The sequence below is a fragment of the Protopterus annectens genome, chromosome 6.part0 (genome assembly GCF_019279795.1).
Source record: "Protopterus annectens isolate FY-2018-M chromosome 6.part0, PAN1.0, whole genome shotgun sequence".
NCBI classification, from domain to species: domain Eukaryota; kingdom Metazoa; phylum Chordata; order Ceratodontiformes; family Protopteridae; genus Protopterus; species Protopterus annectens.
In genome coordinates this window covers 30788365-30811406 of record NC_056737.1, presented here as the reverse complement: position 1 = coordinate 30811406, position 23042 = coordinate 30788365, and the positions used below count along the sequence as shown (strand labels likewise).

The following is a 23042-nucleotide window of genomic DNA, read 5'->3' as shown; positions in this document are numbered from 1 at the left end:
CCAGTCTCAGACAGACCTCAAAGGGACAGATCCAGACGCCCCAGAGGCAGATCGCAGACGCAAGGATCCTACAGGTCTAAGCAGTGGAGTGCTTCTACCTCCAAAGGTGGAGAAGACAAATCACAATCATACAGGAAACAGTCCCAATGACTTCCCCCTGCCTGCACCAAGCACTTATCTTCTGGCAGCACCCTTAGGGGGAAAACTAGCACTTTTTTGTCAAAATTGGCAGATTATAACCCAGGACAAATGGGTTCTAAACATAGTGTCACAAGGCTACAAGTTTCATTTCCATACCCTGCCAAGGGCAAATGGTTGGCCAGACCTGCCAAAAAATCAATGGGCAGAGGCTCAAAAACAAGTCGCAGCTCTCATGGACATGAAGGCTATTCAACAAGTGCCACAGCAAGAGCAGGGACAAGGATTTCACTCAAGACTGTTCTTGGTACCCAGAAAGGACAAAGCATGGAGACCAATACTGGACCTATCTATTCTAAACACTTTCCTGGATATACCAAAATTCAAGATGTTGACTTTACAGCAGTTTCTGCCCATGCTGGGCAGCAAGGCTTGGCTCGTGACTTTAGACCTAAAAGAGGCATACCTGCATGTCCTAATCAGACAGTCATGCAGAAGATACCTCAGATTCAAGGCTGGCTCAAAGCATTACCAATTCTCTGCACTGCCCTTTGGCTTATCTACTGCACCCAGGGTCTTCACAAAGTGCCTGGCACCAGTAATTGCTTACTGCAGACAAAGAGGAATACAAATATATCCTTACTTGGACGACTGTCTCATACAAGCAGAGAACAAGGACATTCTACTACAGCATCTGACGTTTGTGATAAGACTTTTAACATGCCTAGGGTACACAGTCAACAAAAAGAAATCAAAACTAGTACCCTCTCAAGAGGTAATATTCCTGGGTGCAAGCTTAAATACAACTGCCCAGATGGCTTATCTCACTCAAGACAAACAAAGGCAACTGACTACCTATTTCAAGGAAATGACAACAAAGGCCCAGTTATCTGCAAGAAAAATTCTGCAGGCTTTGGGCTTCATGGCATCCTGTATCTTACTAATTCCATATGCAAGACTGCATATGAGGAAAATTCAATGGTACCTAAAAAGCGTCTGGACACAACATTGCCACAGTCTGGAAACAATGATTACTCTAATTCCCTGCCTCCAACAGGAGGTTTCGATGCTGGGCAATGGCTTGTCACCAAAACAAGGGACAGCCATTCTCACTACCCCCAGCCAAGCAGAGCCTAATGACGGATGCATCAGACTATGCCTGGGGGCCACACATGGCAGGAAGAGGCATTCAGGGCACCAGGTCCACAAACCAAAAGCATCTACATATCAATCAAAAAGAGATGTTAGCTGTTCAAAATGCCCTGACAGCCTTCAAGGACCTACTTCATCCGGGACAACTACTGGTAAAGACAGACAACACCATGGTCATGTGGTACATAAACAAGCAGGGGGGCACTCATTTTTATCCCCTGTGCAGACTAGCCATGGCTTTATGGCACACAGCATTGACTTACCAAGTTCATCTGCAGGCACAATTCCTGCCAGGAAAGGAAAATACTCTGGCAGACGAATTAAGCAGAAAATTCATGGATCCCCACGAGTGGCACCTGGATCCACAAGTCTTCAGCATGATAACAAAGAAATGGGGATGCCCAGACATAGATCTATTTGCCTCCCCTCAAAACAATCAACTAAAAAGATTCTGCACAAGGACTTATCACAGACAAGCTTGGAAAGTGGATGCCTTATCTTTCAACTGGACAAACCTATCAGTATATGCCTTTCCTCCACTGCCTCTCCTCCCCAAGGTACTCCTAAAGGTCAAGCAGGAGAAACCAAAAATGATTCTGATTGCCACAGACTGGCCACGCCAATACTGGTATCCAATCTTAAGAAACTTGTCCCAATGCCCAGCCTGGACATTACCTCAAATACTTCATCTACTGTCCCAGCAAAACAAACAGATTCTGCACAGCCAGCTCAGGACCCTAAACCTGGCAGCATGGCAGATAATGTAGCCATACAAGCCACACCTCTCAGTAAAGCTGTGATGGATGTCATTTTAGAAGCCAGAAGGCCTAGTAGTAGAAAATCCTATGCTGGGAAATTGAAGAGATTTTGCACTTGGAACCATCTCAAGGAACTGATACAGCTGTCCCAAATATTCCTCAGATTTTGCAATACTTAACTGAGATGCTGGACAAAGGCCTATCTTTTTCATCAATTAAAATCTATGCCTCTGCCATTTTGGCTCATTACAATACAGAGCCACCACTCTTTTCTCAACCTTTATTAAGGCAGTACCTCAGAGGAGCTAAAAACTTAAGGCCTCCAAGGAGAACGCCAGTACCTGCATGGGACCTCAATTATATCTTGGAAAAACTAACCTTACCTCCTTTTGAGACAGCTGCTATTGCGGATATTAAGTTCTTATCTTGGAAAACAGCTCTGCTCCTAGCAATAACTTCTGCAAGACGAGTTTCAGAGCTACAGGCTCTCATGGCTGTGGGACCCTTTATCATTTTTTATCCAGACGGGGTCTCTCTGAGAAGAAACCCTACATTTATGCCTAAGGTGGTATCCAGTGTAGCCCTTAACCAAACAATTCATTTGCCAACTTTTTTTCCAAATCCACAGATCAAGGGGGAGAAAATTCTGCATTCTTTGGACGTACACAGACAACTTAGATGCTACTTGGACAAAACTAAAGTTTTCAGAAAGACAGAACAATTACTAGTGGCATATGCCACAGCATCACAAGGAAAGGCCATCTCCAAGCAGACTATTTCAAAGTGGATAGGTCACTGCATTCGTTTCTGCTACTCACAGTATGGCAATCCAGTGCCTAAGGGCATTAGGCCACATTCAACCAGAGCTGCAGCCACTTATGCAGTCTTTCTCAGGGGAGTACCAACCAAAGACATTTTAGAGGCTGCTACTTGGAGTTCAGTGCATACCTTTGCAAAACATTACAATCTGCCTCTTTACTCTAAATCCAGGGCAGGCTTTGCCGCTGCAGTTCCGCAGGGCCTCATAGCCGCTCCTAATGCTGTCTAGCTCCAGCCCCCCAACCATAGCTTTGGGACTCAACCCAAATGTAATGACTGCAACAGTGAAACATGAAGAACATAGTACAGTTGTGTACACTTACCATAAATGTAGGTGTTCGAGTGTATTCACTGTTGCAGTCCAGGTTACCCACCCGCCATCCCCCTTATTTTTGCTGGAACTTATTTTTACTTCTCTAATCTGTACAACCTTGGTGGTGTATTTGCTTCTAGATGAAGGTAAAAGCTTATTTTGGTGCATGTATGTTTTATTTATATAATTTTTAGTCTACCCTTTTGGGGGCACCTGACATCTGGGGCAAGAAAAACTGAATAAAATGGCGTCGGCTGCATCTTTTATACCCCTGACGAGCTGACGTCAGGGAAGAGGCAACACAACCGATGCAGGACCCAAGACTTTGGAATTCAGGCTGACTGAGGGCAACCTGCCAGCAGGATAACCCAAATGTAATGACTGCAACAGTGAATACACTCGAACATCTACATTTATGGTAAGTGTACACAACTGTACTTTCCGACACCATCAGTCTCAGTGCCAGTGGAGTTCGAGTTGTGGAGCCATTCTTCCCTACTCTTAGATCACCTATACGCCAGCCTTCCAAGTCTCCAGCCCCCTCCACTCTGTCTTCCAGGAGCCTGTCTGACGATGACGTGGATTGAGTGGTACAGAGGCTATTAAGGACATCGGCGCTGGCCAAGCTGTTATCAGATCCAACCCCAAGGACTTCGGATCTGACCACATCTTCCACTTTTGCTTCGATTCCTCCTCCAGTCCGACCTCGGGGCCAGAATGTCTGGAGCTGATATTGGTGGAACCGTCGGAACCTAGACTTATTATGAGATCTTTGGATCCGATCATTGCTCTGATGTCCTTGGCTCCATTGGAGCTCAAGGAGTTTAGGAGCTGATGCTGTCTGGTCAGGTCTGGGGAGGTGAGTCGGATCGGGCATTTGTCGGATCTGTACTTGCCTCTCAGGCGATTGGTTCAGGTGAGCTCAGCTCCTACCTTAGCCTTGGAGCTGTCCTCCTTGATTCTGGGGTTCTTCGGATCTAGGGATTTCGTCGGACCAGGGGCGGGAGCTTTTGAGGTGATGAGGAGAGTGCTGTCTCCACAGGCAGTTCCACTGTCATCTTTGGGTGTTCTTCCACCCAAAGGCACCAGTGTCTGCCTCTATACCCTTGGATGCACAGGGACATGGAGATCCTAGGCCTCGGGATGCCCTACAGGGTGCCCCCCACTCTTTTGAAACCTGTCCAGAGTACCCCTTTGAAGAAGTCTCTCGGAAGAGGCTATGTAAGACGAAGCATTTAGACTCCCAGAGGAGTCCATCACTTCAGATACATACCTCAATGAAGCTGAAGGGTCCCCACAGTCACCTCCTGATGATGTCTCTTTTGGACACATCTTAGAAATACTTAGAGAGGTGGCTGGAAGTCCACCAACACTTCAGCAGAGGAGTCATGTACCTGAAGGCCTTTGGATCTCACCCTTCCTCCACTTGGGTGTCCCTGCCTTTAGACAAACATCTGGATTTAGTTTCTCGAAAGGCATGGGAGTTTCCAGATTCAGTGGAACCTGTTCCTCTAAGGACAGATAAGTTCATCAGCACCGCCCAGACAAAAACTTTTTAACAAAGAGAGTCCCAGTAGATGCTGTGGTGGTGACAGCAGCCACCAAGAAGGAACTCTGAGACATCATCTTCTGTTCATCCTCTGATCAAGGAGTCTCACACGATGGACAGATATGGAAAGTGCATTTTTTTCTTCAGCGACTTTTGCTCTTAAATCGCTGAATTACCTGAACCACTTTAATAGATTACAAAGACATCTCCTGAAGGAGTTAGGAGATATTCTCCAAGGTTCAGTAGCTGAAGGGGTGTCAGAGAAAGTTTTCTCTCAGCTCTCTACCTTAAATTCAGTGGTCAACTCCTCCATGAGAATGATTTCTTATGCAGCGGATGGAGTGGGTACAGCAGCGGGTTCAGGAATTTCCCTAGGGAGACATTCTTGGATGCTCTTGTGTGACTTCGTGGAACTCTTTAAATCTTCTTTTGTGAACACTCCATTCGATGGCTTATCTATGTTTCGGCCCAAAGTCAAGGACACACCAGATGTGAACAAGAAGGAAAGACTGTCTCTGCCATAGGAGTCCGTTTTCCCCTACCTACCAGACCATATCCCAAAGGTCAGAAAGGAAGTGGAAAATGTGGTTTTGAAAATCCCAAAGAGCTTTGCAGGACATGTGGTGAATCTTCCCCCAGGGGTAGAGGAGGAAGTAGCAATGGAAGATGCCAACCACGTGGCAGAGGGGGTCTGCAGAATCAGGGCAACAGAGAATTTTTCTTTGGTAAGCCTTTCAGCACTGCTGAAGGGAAGCTCACCTGTCCACCTCTGGACGCAGTCGGGGGTCACTTATCTTTGCACCCAGAAGCCTGGCTACAGATAACAAAAGACAAGTGGGTATAAAGCATCATATCCAGAGGGTTACTCCTTACCCTTTTCCTTCCCCATCCCAAACATAAAAAACATCCCAGATGTTCTACCCAGTCAAAGGGAACAGGCAACCTTATAAATTCAAAAGTTGCTAGACAAGAGTCATCCATACAGTCCCTGCAGACCAAATAGGATCCGGAACTTACTCTTTTTAGTTCTAAAGAAAACGGGGACTGGAGACCAATTCTGGATCTCAGCAACCTAAACATATCTGCAAGAAAGTCCAAGATGTCCTTTGTGTTTCACTGTGGTAACACTGCAGTCAATACTCCCTTTTCTGGGACAAGACGATTGGATGTGCTTGATAGACCTCCAGGATGCATACTACCACATAGGAATGGACAGGCGATCCAGAAGACACCTGCGCTTTTGGCTTGGAGCCAGTCACTGTCAGTTTTGAGCTCTGCTCTTTGGTCTCACAACAGCCGCCAGAGTGTTCATCAAATGTATGGTAGTAGTCGCGGCTCAATTGAGGTGCCTAGGATTCCGAGTGTTTCCATATTTAGACAACTGGCTCCTAACCGCCACTACCGTGCATCTACTAATAAAAGCGAGAAACAGTACCTTGCAGCTCTGCTGTCACCTAGGAATTACAATAAACTATGAGAAATCTGCCCTGCTGCCTTATCAGTGTGTCATTTTTTATAGGAGCAGAACTAGATACAACAAGGATGATGGCCAAACTTCCTCCAGAAAGAGTACAAGTTTTACAATGTCAGGTTTTAAATCTTCTTACAAAGAAAAAAGCACAAGCAAGTACAATCCGAAAAGTCTTGGGGACCATGGCAGCAGCAGTAACTGTGATCCCATTAGCTACGTCTGCACATGAGAATTCTCCAGTGGCTACTGTCCTCTCAGTGGTCAATGCAGGAACTGCCTATGTCTCAGAAAATATTGATAAAGGAATCTTGCAAAAAAGACCTTTGTTGGTGGCTTTACTCCACTCATGTGAGGCTAGGTCGACCATTTGTTCTTCCCCAACCATTGGCCACAGTGACCACTGCCGCCTCTCAGGTAGGGTGGGGGGAGCATTATCTGGGAAAGACAGTCCAAGGCACTTGGCATGATCACAAGGCCCATTTGCACATCAGTGTCCTAGGGATGAGAGCAGTGCTACTGGTATTGCAAGCATTCCAGGACTCTCTTCTGCTGGAAACTATTGCAATGCAGACAGACAGCATGTCAGCTGTATGGTATATAAGCAAACAAGGAGGAACCAGATCTTACCCCCTTTATCGAGAGGCCCTGAGAGTATGGCAGTGGGCGACCTCTTCCCAGTGCTTTCTAATAACAATGCACATCCCAGGGAAATCCAACGTGATGGCAGACAGACTCAGCAGAGCAATTCTGATGCCTCACAAGTGGTCCCTAAAACAGGAAGTAGCAAGATTTTCCACAAATGGGGCCAGCCTTGCTGCGTCCTTTTTGCGACATCCATGAATGCCAAATACAGCAGCTACTTTGCCCTTATCCCACCTCTGAGGGAGTCACCAAGAGATGGACTTGTCCACGACTGCCCCTCAGGTAACCTTTATGCCTTTCATCCCTTCCCATTGATACCCATTCTTTTGCCACTTCGAAATTCAGAACATTAAACTGACATGCTGAAGTGTTAAAGCTTCTGCTTATTTGTATTGAGAACATGAAAATGTTGACTGTTAACTTTCTCTCCTCAATGGTACAGAATTCTTTGACTGCCTCTGTTTTATCTACTGCTCACATAATTAAACATTCTTTAAAGTGTTCTAATGATGCTGTTGACACAGTCTCCAAGCTGCTGCTTCCAATTCAGTTGTAGAAAGATTTGCTTGGTTATCTTCTCAAAAAAATGTACTTGATAAGATAAAAAATGTAAATTCTCCCCAGAGCAAGGAAACTACGTAGACCTTCTGCAGCTGAGGTTCTTAACAGATTTGATGAGAGAAGAAGGTGATTCAAGGGGTGACCCAAATCTTCCGACCTTCCTTTGTTAAAGTGAATAAAAAATTTTCTTTTTACCTTGGCTCCCTTTTTCAAAAAGCAATTTAAGCAGTAATGTGCCAGCAGACAGGATTAAAAAAAATGTGAAGGAGGCTCCAAAAAGAAAGAAAAAGCCTTGCAAAATCAACCTCAGAGCAAAAAGTAAAAATTACTGTTTACCTCTTCTATCCCCTGTGTAGGTCATTCATCAGAGGTACAGTTGGCAGTGGGAGTCCCTACCTCCTTTTCAGGGAATTCCTCTTAGCCAAATAAATTAATTATTCCTGGTTGCTCCCATTCTGAAACGTATATTATTCCAGGGTGTCATAGAACCGGTCTGTACCTGCTAGATAGGCATAGGCTTTATTCAAAGATTTTCTGGTTCCAAAGAAAGAAGGGTACTTTTCCATTAAACCCCTACCACTTCGGGCTGCTATGTTTTCGAGTTATTTGTACTAAGTAAATCTCTACAACTAAGAAACAAGTTACCTTTCTTACCTTACATCTAAATTAATGTACTTGACTACTACTACTGCACTATCTTCTCTATGCAACAAATGTAAGAGGAAACGCAGTGCAGTTTCGCTGATAAGCTGTTTAAAACTTTAATATACGAAGTCAACTTACACACACATAATAAAATGTATAACGAAAACTTTTCGTCTATATTACAGACTGACAAAAAGAGTTAAGCGCTTTCACCTACTTCACTTAGGCTTCATCAGAACTAATTTACCCAGAATTTCTATCATTTAAATAACTTTTTTGGAGCCAAAATCCTTTGGTGCATATAAAGTCATATACACACAATTCCTAAATAATAATTTACAACAAGAATGTATACTATGTATATTATGAATTACACAAGAAATAATCTACATATATTCTTTAAATATATATTTTGCTACTTGTTGATAAGAATATGATAATTTATGTTGGGACAACTGCCAAAAACCTTCACTGGACTATTGTTAAATTCACCAAAAAATATATCTTAATAATAAAAATATACTTCATTTAAAAATATATAATATAAAACTTACAAACTCAACTATACTTCTTTAAAAGCATTTTTACAAAGATTGATCAACAGCTTATGTATATAACATTTATTTAATTTTTGATATATTAATTTATTTATTTATTAATATAATAGTATATTTATTGATATAGTTATTATATATAAAAAATAATATTTCAATATGTAATATTTTTGTCCACTGATCAATTACAAACATTTTTTACCACTCATCAAATATAAGTTAGTATGAAGTATAGTTGAGTTTGTAAGCGCTTAACTCTTTTTGTCAGTCTGTAATATGGACGAAAAGTTTTTGTTATACATTTTGTTATGTGTGTGTAAGTTGACTTCATATATTAAAGTTTTAAACAGCTTATCAGCGAAACTGCACTGCGTTTCCTCTTACATTTGTTGCATAGAGAACATAGCGCAGTAGTAGTCAAGTTCATTTTGTTGCAACATTGTATAAATTAATGTACTGTTATTGCAGAAATAGCTGAAGTACACCAAGATTTTCGAGGCATATTTCACCCAGAAACAAGTTACCTTCCTCCTTACCTTACATATAAAGTACCATGGTGTCATTGCAGAAATAGCTGAAGTCTGCCATTAAGGTTTTCTTTTGGCATAGTTCACCCATAGCACTTGTCGCTGGTTTCCTTTAGGCATAGTTCCTGCTTTTTGTTTTGGTCCCTTTTTATAAATATGTTTAGAGCCCTTAATCACATGTGTCATGTAATCATAGCTGTGATTTTCTGGTCACATGCGATTTGTGATTATTTCCGAGTCCGCTCTTTTATCTTTTCTAAAACTGGCACTACTTTGTCTCCTCCCATACACACAGACTCAGTGTCTCATTTTGGCGTTTCACTGGGTACAATTTCTCCAAGTCGAATGGACCCCATTCCTACGATGGAAGTTCACAAAATTAGCATTGTTTCAGTCTTTGATGTCAGCCAGTAGTGCTCTTCGCAGCACCCACAATGTGCCCAGTAATGACTCCTTCTGCAATTTATATGGAGTTACTTGGATTGGTAACATATCTAAATATGATTTTAGATTCGCTACTTTTCCATTAACACTCAGAAATAATCAATATAATGCGCAAGGGGGGGGGTGATTACAGGAATTTTTTGGCTCAAAGAGAGGCTAGATGGCAAATTAAACTACAGGCGGATCATTTTCCTGGGTTAAATGAAGCCATCAATATTAAATGTTTCTTAAAAGATCGTGAAGCATATGTTTTATAATGTTTGTTATTGTAATGTACTCAATTATGCCTATTCTGTAGTGCATAATGATGAATGAAGAGTTTGCTTTTTGTAAAGGGCTCTTTAATTATGTTTTTACACTATGTAATTGATTAATTGATTTTAATTGTGTGCAGTATTTAAATGAATGCTTGATGTAACATTCCTTTTGGTTCTGAAGACGTTTTCTACGAAAGCGTTGAATAAAGTGGAAGTTACGCTAGTCCGTGGTTTTGTATATTCCAAGCCTTGAGCAGTTTTTTGATCTAATATAATGCGCAAGTAGAGTGGAAATTAGGAAATAATTGCAGAGTACTTACGGATTATAGATGCACTACGGTTAGAACATTAACAAAGTAGTTGTTAAAGCAATGCAAGCCAGAATGGCATAATATCATAATATGAACACTATACTTTAGTGACTGCCTCAGCTATTCTACAAAACAAATAAGATTAGTTTGGGAACCTGATGCCAAGAACATCCTTATGCCGGCTGCTGCCAGTGCGTATTGCAAAGTGCATTCTGTAAATGCATGTACCTTTTGTTTATGCTACGTGTATCATTCCATGTTTACATTTGGTCAACAAACCAAGCTTAGGTGCTGGAACCCCAATTCTGCCTCGGTCTCTTCCATCATACGTCCCATGCCTGTATACACACATGTATAGCCTAACATGAAGTGTTCACAGCTCATCATACTTTGTTCTTATATACTGAGAAACACACTTCCTTTTGGCACTTGTTCCACCTCTGAATTCATCTTGAAATTGTTTTTGAAAAGTACCTTAGCTTGCTGTATTGCTGTCAACCTCTTACCCACAAAATCAGGAAAGCCAAAAGTAATCATGGGCAAAGGCTCGGATCAGGACACCTAACTTGTTTCCGGTACTGAAATAACGTGAAAACATAGCAACACGAAGTGGTAGGGGTTTAACGGAAAAGTACCAAAAGAAGGAAAGAACTTTGTAAACCAGTACTAGACTTCTCCTTACTCTGTCTTTTTGTCAAGGTTCCAAAGTTCAGAATTTTCTCCCTGTAGACTGTGTTAACATTTTAAACCTTTTCTAACATTAATGGTTAAGGTAGAATTAAAAGATGCCTACCATCAAATTCCCATCTGCCAACATTTCATGGGTTTACAGTTTTCTGTATCTCTTTTGCACTATTCACTTTTGTCTTAAATTTTGGACTATTTGCTGCTCCAAGCATTTTTACAAAGTGTCTGGCTGCAGTAATAGCTTATTGCAGATTTCAAGGCATTCAAATGTTGCCATATTTGGATGATTGTTGTATAGTGTACAGCGTCTTTTTTATAAGTTATCAGGAGTCCTTGACAAGTGTTCAGAAACTTCTATTCAGTCTGGGGTTTCAAGTGAACTTATAAAAATTTCCTTTAATCCCTTCCAGCAGAATAGTTTTCCTTGGATATCTGCTAAATTCTGCCCCAGGAAGAGCTTTTCTTCCTGACACAAAGTAGAATGTGCCAAAAGATGATCATGAGTTTTTCCAGTCAAACTCTGCTGAGTACCAAGGAATTTCAAAGGATTTTGGGATATATGACTTCAAAAAGCAAGTAAGAATCCAGGACAGTCACAAATCCAAAAATAAACGGCACAAGGATCTTTTCAGAAATAAGGCAACACCACCAGCTCCAAAAAAGGCTGTATAACCGCTTCCGTTCCTTTATTCACACACAAGAACGGAACTTCATCAGATACAAAAAACACATAATTTCCTATCATTTAAATTCCACATAAAAATCATGTGATAAGCCATCAATTTTCATTTCTTTCTTAAAAACAGTAAAAACTTTTGTATTAATGTAAATACATATGCATATCTCTCTCTCTCTCTCTCTCTATATATATATATATATATATATATATATATATATATATATATATATATATATACTCACACATACATATTGCCCTTCATTTGGAACTAAGCCCATGTCCTTCAAGGATGCATCTGCAGTCCTAACATATGGGTTGTCCTGCCTCAGGCAGCCCTTCGGTCGGCCGGATTCCAAAGTCTGGGTCTGGCCTCGGCTGATGTCGCACTTCACCCGACGTCATAGCTGCTGGGGTATAAAGGCATCAGCCGACGCCATTTTCCTCTGTCTTTCTTGCCGTGCGGTGCCCGAAGCAGAAGCTGTTCGCAAGTGCCGGTTGGTCAGATCCAGAGATTTCTACTACCGAAGACTTCTAAAAAAGCTAAGTACCCCGTTGGGGACTCTTTCTTGCCTCAGCCGATGTCAGACAAAGTAAATAATTGTTTAACTTGTGGGAAACAAATACCTCATAAGGATTTCCACTCTTACTGCCTTCCTTGCTTAGGCCCAGACCACGACGTTTCAGCTTGTCTAGCCTGTGCTTCCTTCAACCGACGGACGCTTAGACGTCGGTTGGAGTTTGCAGAGGAGTTTTTTGGTCCCGCTTTTGCATACAAAATGCCGTCGGAGACTCCGACTACACAATTAGCCAAAAAGCGCAAGGAAAAGGACCGACACTCGCGGCCCGCGGTTTCGGCTGAAACCACGGTTAGGCCAACCGCGAGTGTCTCTGTTTCGGCTGAAACCGAGTCCTCGGTTCTTCCTTCGGCCGAAAGCATGCCCCCGATAACCGAGGCCTCTCAGAGCATGGCCGAATCTGCTACTGAAATTACTGCTACAGAAGCAGGCACCCAGGATTTGTCAGACACTTTTCCTTTAGACATTTCTACCCCATGCACATGGGGCTGCTAGACCTCCTGCCTCTATGTCTATCAAGGCCTTTTCCAGGGCTAAAGCAGCTAAATCTTCTAAGGCCTTACCTACAAAAGCTCCCTCTCACAGGCCTACCTCTAGTTCCCAGATACTCAGCCTGGCAGAGGATCTTATTTCTTTGATCAGGGGATCCCAACCTCACCCAGACAGGGCCTCTCAACCTCCTCCAGATAAGAGGCCTAGGACTGAACCCCCTGAACCTGTCTCTACAGACTATTCCTCGGATGAATCAGATATTTCAGTCCATCAGGAAGGCCCATATTCTCCTTATGAGGATTCTGATGCAGAAGACTCCATTCCTTCTGCTTCTCCTCCTGAAGAATTTTCTTTTGGGGAAACCCTACATTCTATGAGGGAACACTTCCAGTGGCAGGGCCAGGATTTTTCAGATTCAAGGAAAAGGCTAAGGACTTTTTTACACTTACCACAGCATAGGCCTTTAGCCATTCCTCCAGTACTATCAGTTGTTGATGATGCATATAATGATGCCAGTACTGCCCCTGACTCTCTTCCTCCGGCCCCTGCCAAGCCTGATAGATATTACAGGGTCCCGGACACACACTATCACCTGTATAAGGCTCATGTTGCAGACCCAGAAACCATTTCACAGGGCCCTAATGGTGTGGCAGCTGCCTCTGCCAAAAACCCTCTTCCCTCTGAAAGGGAATCTAGAGCATTAGAGAGATGGGGTAAAAAGGTTTATACATCTGCTACTCTTTTGGCCAGGGCCTTAAACTGTCAATTTCACATGATTCAATACCAGGAATTTTTGTTAGACCAGCTAAATAAAAAACTGTCCTCTCCTGAACCTATAGACCGCAAGTCCCTTCAGGATTTGGTACATAACTCTCAGCAGGTCAGTAATCATTTTTTAAAATGTGGCTATGATGCACTGGAAGCTTCCTTTAGATCAGCTATGACTGGAGCAGTGATTCGAAGGCATGCCTGGTTAAAAGAACAATCCTTACCAGACCATGTTAAGTCAAAACTCCTAGATGCTCCTATGGAGAAACAAAGTTTGTTTGGCTCCCCTACACAGGAGGTTCTAAAGAAAGTGGAAGAAAAAGCAAAATCTGTTCAGTCAAGGATTTCTTACAGGTCCGACCTCCGAGGTTTAGCAGAAATTGGCCTTCGAAGAATTGGTCCTTTCCAGACACCTCCAGAGCACAGAGAGGCAGAAATAGACGTCCAAGAGGCAGAGGTCAATCTAGGGGTGCCTACAAGGGATGTCAGTGGCAACCTGCCAACCAGAGAAGTGCTGCCACAGCTGCAACTACAACCACTTCCATAGGACAGACACAATGACTTGGCTCTGATTCCGCCTACCAGGGAACAACTGGAAGCACCCTTGGGTGGAAAGCTAGCCTTATTTTCAGACAACTAGCATTACATTACAGGAGACAAATGGACTTTACAAACAATAGACAAGGGCTACAGGTTTCACTTCCACACTCTACCAAAAAAGAGAGGAATGCCAAACCTTCCACCAAGCCAAAAAACAGAGGCTCAAAAGCAAATCAACAACTTACTAAGCATGAGAGCTATAGAAAAGGTACCACCTATGGAACAAGGCCAAGGATTTTACTCCAGGCTTTTCCTTGTACCAAGAAAAGAAAATCAGTGGAGACCTATTCTCGACTTGTCCGCACTGAACACATACCTCATTGTTCCAAAATTCAAAATGCTGACCCTCCAGCAACTTCTTCCCATGCTGGGCAAGGAGTCTTGGCTGGTGACTCTAGATCTCAAGGAGGCATACCTGCACGTCCCTATACGACCAGATTGCAGAAGACACCTCAGATTTCTTGCAGGATCAGAGCATTATCAATTCTCAGCATTGCCCTTTGGCTTATCCACTGCGCCCAGAGTATTTATGAAATGCCTAGCATCAGTAATTGCTCATTGCAGGCTTCAGGGAATTCAAATTTACCCATACCTGGACTACTGCCTAATACAAGCGGACAACAAGACAAAATTAACAAAAGATTTGGAAATTGTCATACAACTGTTGCAAGCCTTGGGATACACAGTCAACATTCAAAAGTCAAGACTAGTACCATCCCAAAGGATAACATTTTTGGGTGCAGAACTGGACACAACAACTCAGATGGCTTTTCTCACAGAAGAAAAACAAGAGCAACTACCAGTCTATTTCATGACATTAACAACAAAAACTCAGCTTACTGAAAGTCCTGCAAGCCCTGGGTTACATGGCATCCTGCATAATATTGATCCCACATGCCAGGCTGCATATGAGAAAGTTGCAATGGTACCTAAGGAATGTATGGTCTCAACACAAGCACAGTCTAGAAGCCCAGATTCCAATAATTCCATGCCTGAAAAAAGAATTCTTGTGGTGGGCTCAGGCCTGTCAGATGAACAAAGGATTGCCTTTCCACAAACCACATCCAAGCCAGGCCATTACCACGGACGCCTCAGACCTAGGCTGGGGGGCACACATGGAGGACAAGTGTATACAAGGCCTATGGACCCAAGACCAGCTGAATCTACACATAAATCTAAAGGAGATGCTGGCAGTGAAACATGCAATCCAGGCAGTTCAGACCTTTCCTTCAACAAGGTCACCTGCTGATAAGGACGGACAATACCACAGTCATGTGGTACATCAACAAACAGGGAGGTACACACTCATATCCTCTATGCCGGATGGCAATGGACCTGTGGAATTTGGCCCTGAATCTCAACATTCAACTACAGGCCAGATTCGTACCAGGAAAAGAAAATTCACTAGCAGACACCTTAAGCAGAACTACCACGGATGCTCACGAATGGATGCTGCATCCAGGCATCTTCAAAACCATAACAAAGAAATGGGGAATGCCAGAGATAGACCTGTTCGCCTCCCCACACAACCACCAATTGAAGAAATTCTGCACAAGAGCATACCACCCACTTGCCTGGAGGGTGGACTCCCTTTCCTTCAGCTGGAAAACCTGACAGCATATGCATTTCCACCTCTTCCCTTGATGTACAAAGTCCTACTGAAGATCAGAGAGGAACAGCCAAAGGTAATCATGATAGCTCCAGACTGACCAAGGCAACATTGGTACCCGCTACTGAGAAGCTTGTCTCGGACACACTCATGGCCTCTACCTCTACGTCCCTTACTTCTAACACAGAACAACTACAAGACCCTGCATCCAAACTTGAAAACACTGCAGCTAACTGCTTGGAATATTGCATAAAGCAAAATAAACCAGATTTATCTCAGAGGTTTAAGGACATTATCCTGGAGGCACGCAGACCCTCCACAAGGAAAACTTATTCAGCCAAATGGAAAAGATACCTCATTTGGAGTGCAGCAAAGGGACAAAATGCCTCATTGGCAAACATAGCACACATCCTGGAATACTTAGCAGAACTGTTCCACAATGGCCTGTCCTACTCCTCCATTAAGATTCATGCATCAGCAATTTCAGCAGAGTACAACATGGATCCTCCTGTCTTCTCTCATCCTCTACTCAGGCAGTTCTTGAGAGGAATCAAAAATGTAAAGCCTCCAAGGAAACCACCTTTACCTACATGGGATCTCAACTTTGTGCTGGAAAAATTAACACTTCCCCTTTTTGAACCAGCAGCAACAGCAGACTTACAGTTCTTATCTTGGAAAACTGCTTTCCTGCTAGCAATCACTTCTGCAAGAAGGGTATCTGAGTTACAGGCATTAATGGCAGTACAACCTTTCCTTATCTTCCATCAGGATAGAGTGTCTCTGAGAACTAATCCTACTTTTATGCCAAAAGTGGTCTCCAGGGTATCATTGAACCAAGCGATTCATTTACCTACATTCTTCCCCAACCCACAGAACAGGGGGGAAAGACTACTACATACCTTGGATGTGCACAGACAATTACGCTACTATCTGGACAGAACTAAGACCAACAGAAAAACTGATCAGCTTCTGGTAGCATATGCAACAGGAGTGCAAGGAAAAGCAATTTCAAAACAGACAATCTCAAAATGGATAGGAAATTGCATTAGATTTTGCTACTCTTTTCATGGAAAGACAACTCCTGAAAATATCAGGCCTCACTCCACAAGAGCTACAGCCACCACTACAGCTTTCCTACGAGGAGTGGCTACCAAAGATATTTTAGAAGCTGCTACTTGGAACTCCGTGCATACATTTGCCAAGCATTATAATCTTCCTTTATACTCCAGATCCCGAGCAGGTTTTGCAACTGCTGTTTTGCAAGGGATCTTAACTACACCATCTTTATCTTAGTGCCTCCTCCCCCAGTTTGGCTATGGTATTCTACCCATATGTTAGGACTGCAGATGCATCCTTGAAGGACATAGTACAGTTTTGTACCTACCATAAATGTAGATGTCCGATAGGTATGCATCTGCAGTCAGGATTACCCACCCTCCTTCCCCTCTGTGGTATTCCTAGGGTACTTACCCCCTTTTAGCTAGCTGGGGGAATCTATTATGGTGTATTTGTTTGTATGTATATATGTATATATATATTGTTTGCTTTCTACTGTTTGGAATTATTTGCATTTATCCAAATTTAGCCTTCCTAGAGGGCACCTGGCATCTGGGGCAAGAAACACTGAGGAAAATGGCGTCGGCTGATGCCTTTATACCCCAGCAGCTATGACGTCGGGTGAAGTGCGACATCAGCCGAGGCCAGACCCAGACTTTGGAATCCGGCCGACCGAAGGGCTGCCTGAGGCAGGACAACCCATATGTTAGGACTGCAGATGCATACCTATCGGACATCTACATTTATGGTAGGTACAAAACTGTACTTTCTTCTTCTTCTTTCAGCTTTTCCCGGTTAGGGGTCGCCACAGCAGATCATCTGTCTGCTCATGATTGGCAGTGGAGTTTTACGGTGTCGAGTTCCCAGCCCGGCGTCAATCATTTGTACACAATCCCTGCTAAAATTAGTATCCCTATAATACCCCTTATAAACTTGTTATTGGTAGTGGGTAAAAACAACTTACTACTATATGTTATTACTACTAAAGGTAACCAAACTACTTGGTTTATTTTGTTTTTAACTTTTAACTTTTAGCGTCTAAACCTCTTCTGCCCTTAAATTCAACAAACTACTAATCGAAATTCCATCATTTAAGCCAGGCAGGGTGCTTGCATTTAATAAATTTTGATTAGTAGTTTATTTTTGGATACATGACTTCCATGATGCCCTTGGCTGGAGTTCACATGAGAAAAATTCATTGATATCTCCGGTCAGTCTGGACTTGGCAACAGCACCCTTAAATTTTCAGATCTGCGTGCTGGGGTCTTGTAAGGAGGGAAGTTCTGCGTTGGATGGACCATTTCTGTCAAAGTTCAGGTTTCTCTTTCTATCGTCCTCCTCTTCAACCTGTGGCAATTGATGGACATCTGCACATAAATGTCAAAGATGATGGCTATTTTTAAATAGTTTGAAAGCCTTAAATAGCCTCTGGTCTTCAGGACCTCAGCAAGTTTTTACAGATAACACTACAGTGACATAATTCATAAATAAACTGGAGAATGCCGATTCTCACCCCTTTTGCAGACTTACTGTGATAACTGGGTTGTAGCAACTTGGCTCATGTTGATGTTTAGGCTTCAAACATTCCTCAGAGCAAAACATTGTAGCAGACAAGTTAAACAGGACCAGGATAGACCCTCACAAATGGAAAATGCCCCAAGAGGTTTTCTTAGAATTGATCCAGCTGTGGGGAACTCCTTATGTAGATCTGTTTGCTTCCTTTCAAAGTAGATAGTTAAAATTGTTTCCAAGACTTCTTGTAAACAGTCCTGAAAGACAAATGCTTTTGCATTCCCCTGGATGGGAATGTTACTCCATGCATTTCTTTTCTTTCCACTGAAACCTGGAGTTCTTCTGAAGATCCCAGAGGCCTTCCCGAAGATTGTAGTGGTTACTCCCTTTTCACCCAGGCAACAGTGGTTCCCCCTTCTTTTGAAACTGGCCATGGGTTATTACCACAAGCTTCCCTACAGACTGGATTTACTCCAATAAAACAGAGGTTGTTTGATACACTTCAGCCTAAAAACTATTAGATAGACTGCCTGGATGATAGAAGGTAAAACTTTGATACCGTTCAGACACATTTTTCCTAAGGATATGCAGCTAGTTCTGAAGTAGGGTAAAAATCCTGCTGCTGCTGCTGTTTTTGTGATTGCCTTTCATTGTTGTAGAGACAAGTGCTGTCTGGAGATATTTATTTTCTATTGCTCTCCTTTTTGTTGTTGTTGCACTTTACTCATGTACACATAGTCTACTTGAACAGATCGTTCTATATATTATGTGCACCTTAAATGTAGTTACATCTAAGGGGGGTGAATAAGACATTCCTGCAAATCTGAATGGATTAGATCTTTTAAGGAATTTATTAATGACAAATGCTGTTCTGTGGAATTGGCTACCTTTCCTTATCAGGGTTTGTGAGATCAAGACATCTCTAAAGTGGTTTCTTTGGTATCACTTATTCTGAAGAGTTTATTTTAATTCTGTGTTAAGTCTGTACATAGTTTCTTTGTGATGGAGCTGTTCTGGTGATGATCTCTACAGTGCGTCGAAATAATACTAATACTTCTTTTGTGTATAGTTTATTTTATTTCTGTTTATCATGTTTGTAAAGTGTCATAAGCTTTTAAATGGTTTACTATTGAAACCTGGAAACTGCATGGTTCGACCATGCACATGGTTGACCTGAAATCCTGAATCCGGAACAGTGAAATTCTGGCCAGGTCGAAACTGAATACATCGGCACTCGTAGTTCAATGTATTCGACATAGCAGGAGGTAATGTCAGACACCCATGCTTTGCACCTTCTTGTGCTGTGGACATTCCATAGTCAGTGGTATGTGTATTTCACTATTTTGCAGGGGGGCAAGCCCCCCTGTGCCCGCCACACCCCCTGCAACTTATATATACCAACTCAGAGATTGCAGTACAGTGAGGAAATGGGCTAATTCCCTGTTCCTCACTGAACCACAATCTCCGTGCACAATGCTGAACTCAGATACTCGAACTACACTACCCATTTACTGTAGTGTAGTTTATGTATTTTGAGTCGGCATTCTGCCCATTGGAAAACTGCCTTTCAAACCATGCCAGTCAACAGCAGTGACTTTGTGTATTTAATTGTAAACTTTTTAAACCCTAAGTAAATGAAATGAAAATTAAATAAATGCTTAGTTACCTGATGTTTGGCATTCCAGCATAAATGGTGGATGCACTGGAATCTTTATTGTATTTATTTGTGTACCAGGAAAATCTGACTTGGAACAAAGTAAATTTTCAGCGGAGACCCAGGGATAAACGCTGCAGATGCATTTCTTTGTAACGTGGGAGAAAACTGGACTACTGGGAGAAAACCCACATGAACGCAGGGAGGACATGCAGACTCCGCACAGAAGGCACTCCAGCTGAGAATTGAACTGGAGAACCTCTTGCCGTGATATGCTTTCTTTCTGATGTACCTCTCCCGAAAGATTTCACCTGGTGGGTTTATGTCCCTTATGTCTGCGAGAGCATGATGACCATGAAGATGGCTCGCCTGTCTCTCACTCGTATCCATTTTATGGCCTACATGGTTGCTTTATTTGCTGTACTTGTTTTGGGGTTCCTTTAAACAGAATAATGTGCAAATGTTCAACCTTATTAAAGAGTAGTTAATATGTTTGTTTTATTACATGATTCTTGATTTGAGTAAATGTGCAAATGTCCAACCTTATAAAGAGTAGTTAATATGTTTGTTTTATTATATGATACTTAATTTGAGTAAAAGCCGACAAGTCCAGCACTGGACTGCACTGCTATTACAAATTAAAAGAAGACATAACATAAATAAAAAAAGCTCATGACGACAGCAATTTTGTGGAAAGTGTGAGCAAAGGAATGCCATTGAGAGGGAGTGAGAGAGAGACTGCAGCTATAGCTGGCTCAACTACTACCTGGTGCTAGTCCCTAAAATACCACCCCACCCTTTTCTCTTCTACAGCAGCCAACCTACACTTCCCAGTTCTTTGAGTAAAGAGCAGCCAATCCATGGCTCCCACCCCTCAGCTTTTCGAATGAAGAGCAAAAAAAAATGCTGAACTGCCTTTCTGGACTGGCATTTCAGAACATAGAAAAGCAATGCCTTCTGCAGTCGCTCTTAATCGCACCCTTTAACACTTAGCATCTGGGGTGATTGCCCTTATTGCCCCACCTTTCCTATGCTACTGGGCTGCAGCACCTTTTAGAATTAATTAAAGTTCATTTTGGTTGAAAATCGCTGTTTTTAACACTCAAGTTAGCTGTTAACTCATTTGAAAATGGTCTCATAGATGGTAACATCTGTAGTGAGTTTGGAAATGCATCTCTTCTAAGAGAAATTGCAATTTCCAAATTCTCATTTTATCTGTCTCATGCAAGTTGACTGTGTAATACTAAGTTGTAAAGAATGTGTTGCCCGCAACAGCATTGACATTCTGCTCTCTTTCTAATTTTGTTGCAGTGCTGCGGTGGCTTGCTTGGGCTCATTGTATAGTCAGTTAGGAAGGATACTGGGAAATACCTTTACAGACACTGTGGGAAATCTTCTCAGAACAATAAAACATGCTGAGGTAAGCAATTATTTTAAACTGATGAACACTTTGAAAGAAAAAAATGTATGATGCACTTATTGTCATCTCAGAATTCTAAAAAAAAAAAAAAGTAGTACTGTTCAGATAGCTAATGACTTCTTAGAAGTTAAGAAGAAATGCAGTAATACTGTCAAAATACCATGTCGTAGTAGCTCAAATTATTTGGTTAAATCATGTCCAGTGACTTATAGTGCCAATGAATTCCTGAAAAGCTTGCCTTCTACTGTACTGGCAACCTGTTTTTTAAATTAGTTTAAAATAAGTTTGTGTTGTCCATTTTCTGCTAAGGTTTTGGTGTGTTTTTTCAAGAACTACTTATTTGGCAGGTACTTCTTAGCTGAATAGTGTTAGCAAGCCATTTTTTTTGTCTTTGGTCATTATAGTTTGGTTTGATTCTGCTTATATCTCAAAGCTGTGTTTCGTTAGAGTACTTTGTTATATAGCTACTGTTATGTAATGTAGTCTGTGAACTGACATCCAGCAGTGCCTGTGGATGTAATGAAAGCATGGAAAGGAGACGTCTGGTGGGGAAGGAGTAGGCAACAGTCAGTGGAGTTCTGGACTGTGTGACCGAAAAAATCATGTAAAAAGCTGTCATTTGTCAAAGAAATCAGCTTGGACTTTGAAATAATGGTATAGGGTTTCTAGTCAAAGATTAAGAAAGATAAACTTTTTTCTTTCATATGAGTATACAACAAAATGCTCTGACAACAGGGAAGACACTTGAAATTAGTATGGAAAATTGGCAGAAAGCAGCTGTGAAATGGCAGGAGGAAGTGAAGGTACATTAATTTCGCTGGAAAGAAAAATTGATCAGATATTCCCAGAAGTATTTAAGATAAGCAGGACAGACTGACTACATTGCTTCCAAAGTTCCAATGACATAAATATGCCAGCAATAGAGGAAACCCTGAGTAAGCAATCTGCTGATAATTATAGTATGAAAACATTGGAGATAGAAAGCAAGGAAAAATGGTTGTGCATGTGTTAAAACATAAATAACTGTGGTCAAAAAGAATAGAGTTGGAAGGTAGATTAAGGAGTGAAAATCTGAGATTCATGATGATCCCAGAGATGGCAGAAGGGCAAGACTATGCATAGTTTATGAAAAACTGTGTACAGAAATGGACTTGGTTTCTGTTGTAACATATTTACAGAGTATATAGGGTTATCTATTCTACAGCCTGATCCAGAAGACAGCCAGGACCTATTTTAGTCACCCAAACACAAGCCAGTCTAAGTTAGCTTGTCATCCAGACAACCATGAAGGAGTATGTACACCCGCTGATTACTCACGGATTTGCCCAGCAGCATGGAGTGGGCATCTTTGTCACAATGGCTTGAGGATGTGAATTCACCTCCACCTGCAAATGGGGACTGTCTTTGTTTCAGGAAGGACCATAATTATACCCAGGTCAGTAAACTACTTTGTATCAGATGTTCTTCGTGGTTCACTGTTGCAGTCATCACATTTGGGTTATCTCTGCCAGAGTAGCCCTCAGCCCGCCCGAATACCAGATACTTAGTATTTCTGCGTCGGTTGCTGTCGCTTGAGGACTGACGTCAGGTTGTCAGTAGTATAAAGTAAGGCAGCTGACACCATTACATCAGTCTTTCTTGCAGTGGAGCCTGAAGCAGAAGCAATTTGCACAAGTGCCGGTCAGCCCCTACCAGAATTTCGTCTACCAAATTGAAACTGAAGTCTTCTAAAGCTAAGTACCCCATTGGGGATCCTTTTTTCTTGCACTAACCAATGTCAGAAAAAGTTAACAATTGTCTCACCTGTGGAAAGCAAATACCACACTGAGACTTTCATTCTTACTGCATC

At 42.2% G+C, this 23042-nt stretch overlaps 1 protein-coding gene across 2 annotated transcripts in view; it reads left to right on the top strand.

Annotated features, from left to right (window-relative positions):
• The window catches only part of HEATR5A (HEAT repeat containing 5A), a 2570019-nt gene that overhangs the window by 192421 nt on the left and 2354556 nt on the right, over nucleotides 1-23042 (top strand). For both annotated transcript variants that reach the window (XM_044073826.1, XM_044073825.1), the window contains exon 3: nucleotides 21085-21193. In XM_044073826.1, coding sequence (XP_043929761.1) covers nucleotides 21085-21193 — 109 coding nt within the window. The remainder of the gene's footprint in view (nucleotides 1-21084; nucleotides 21194-23042) is intronic.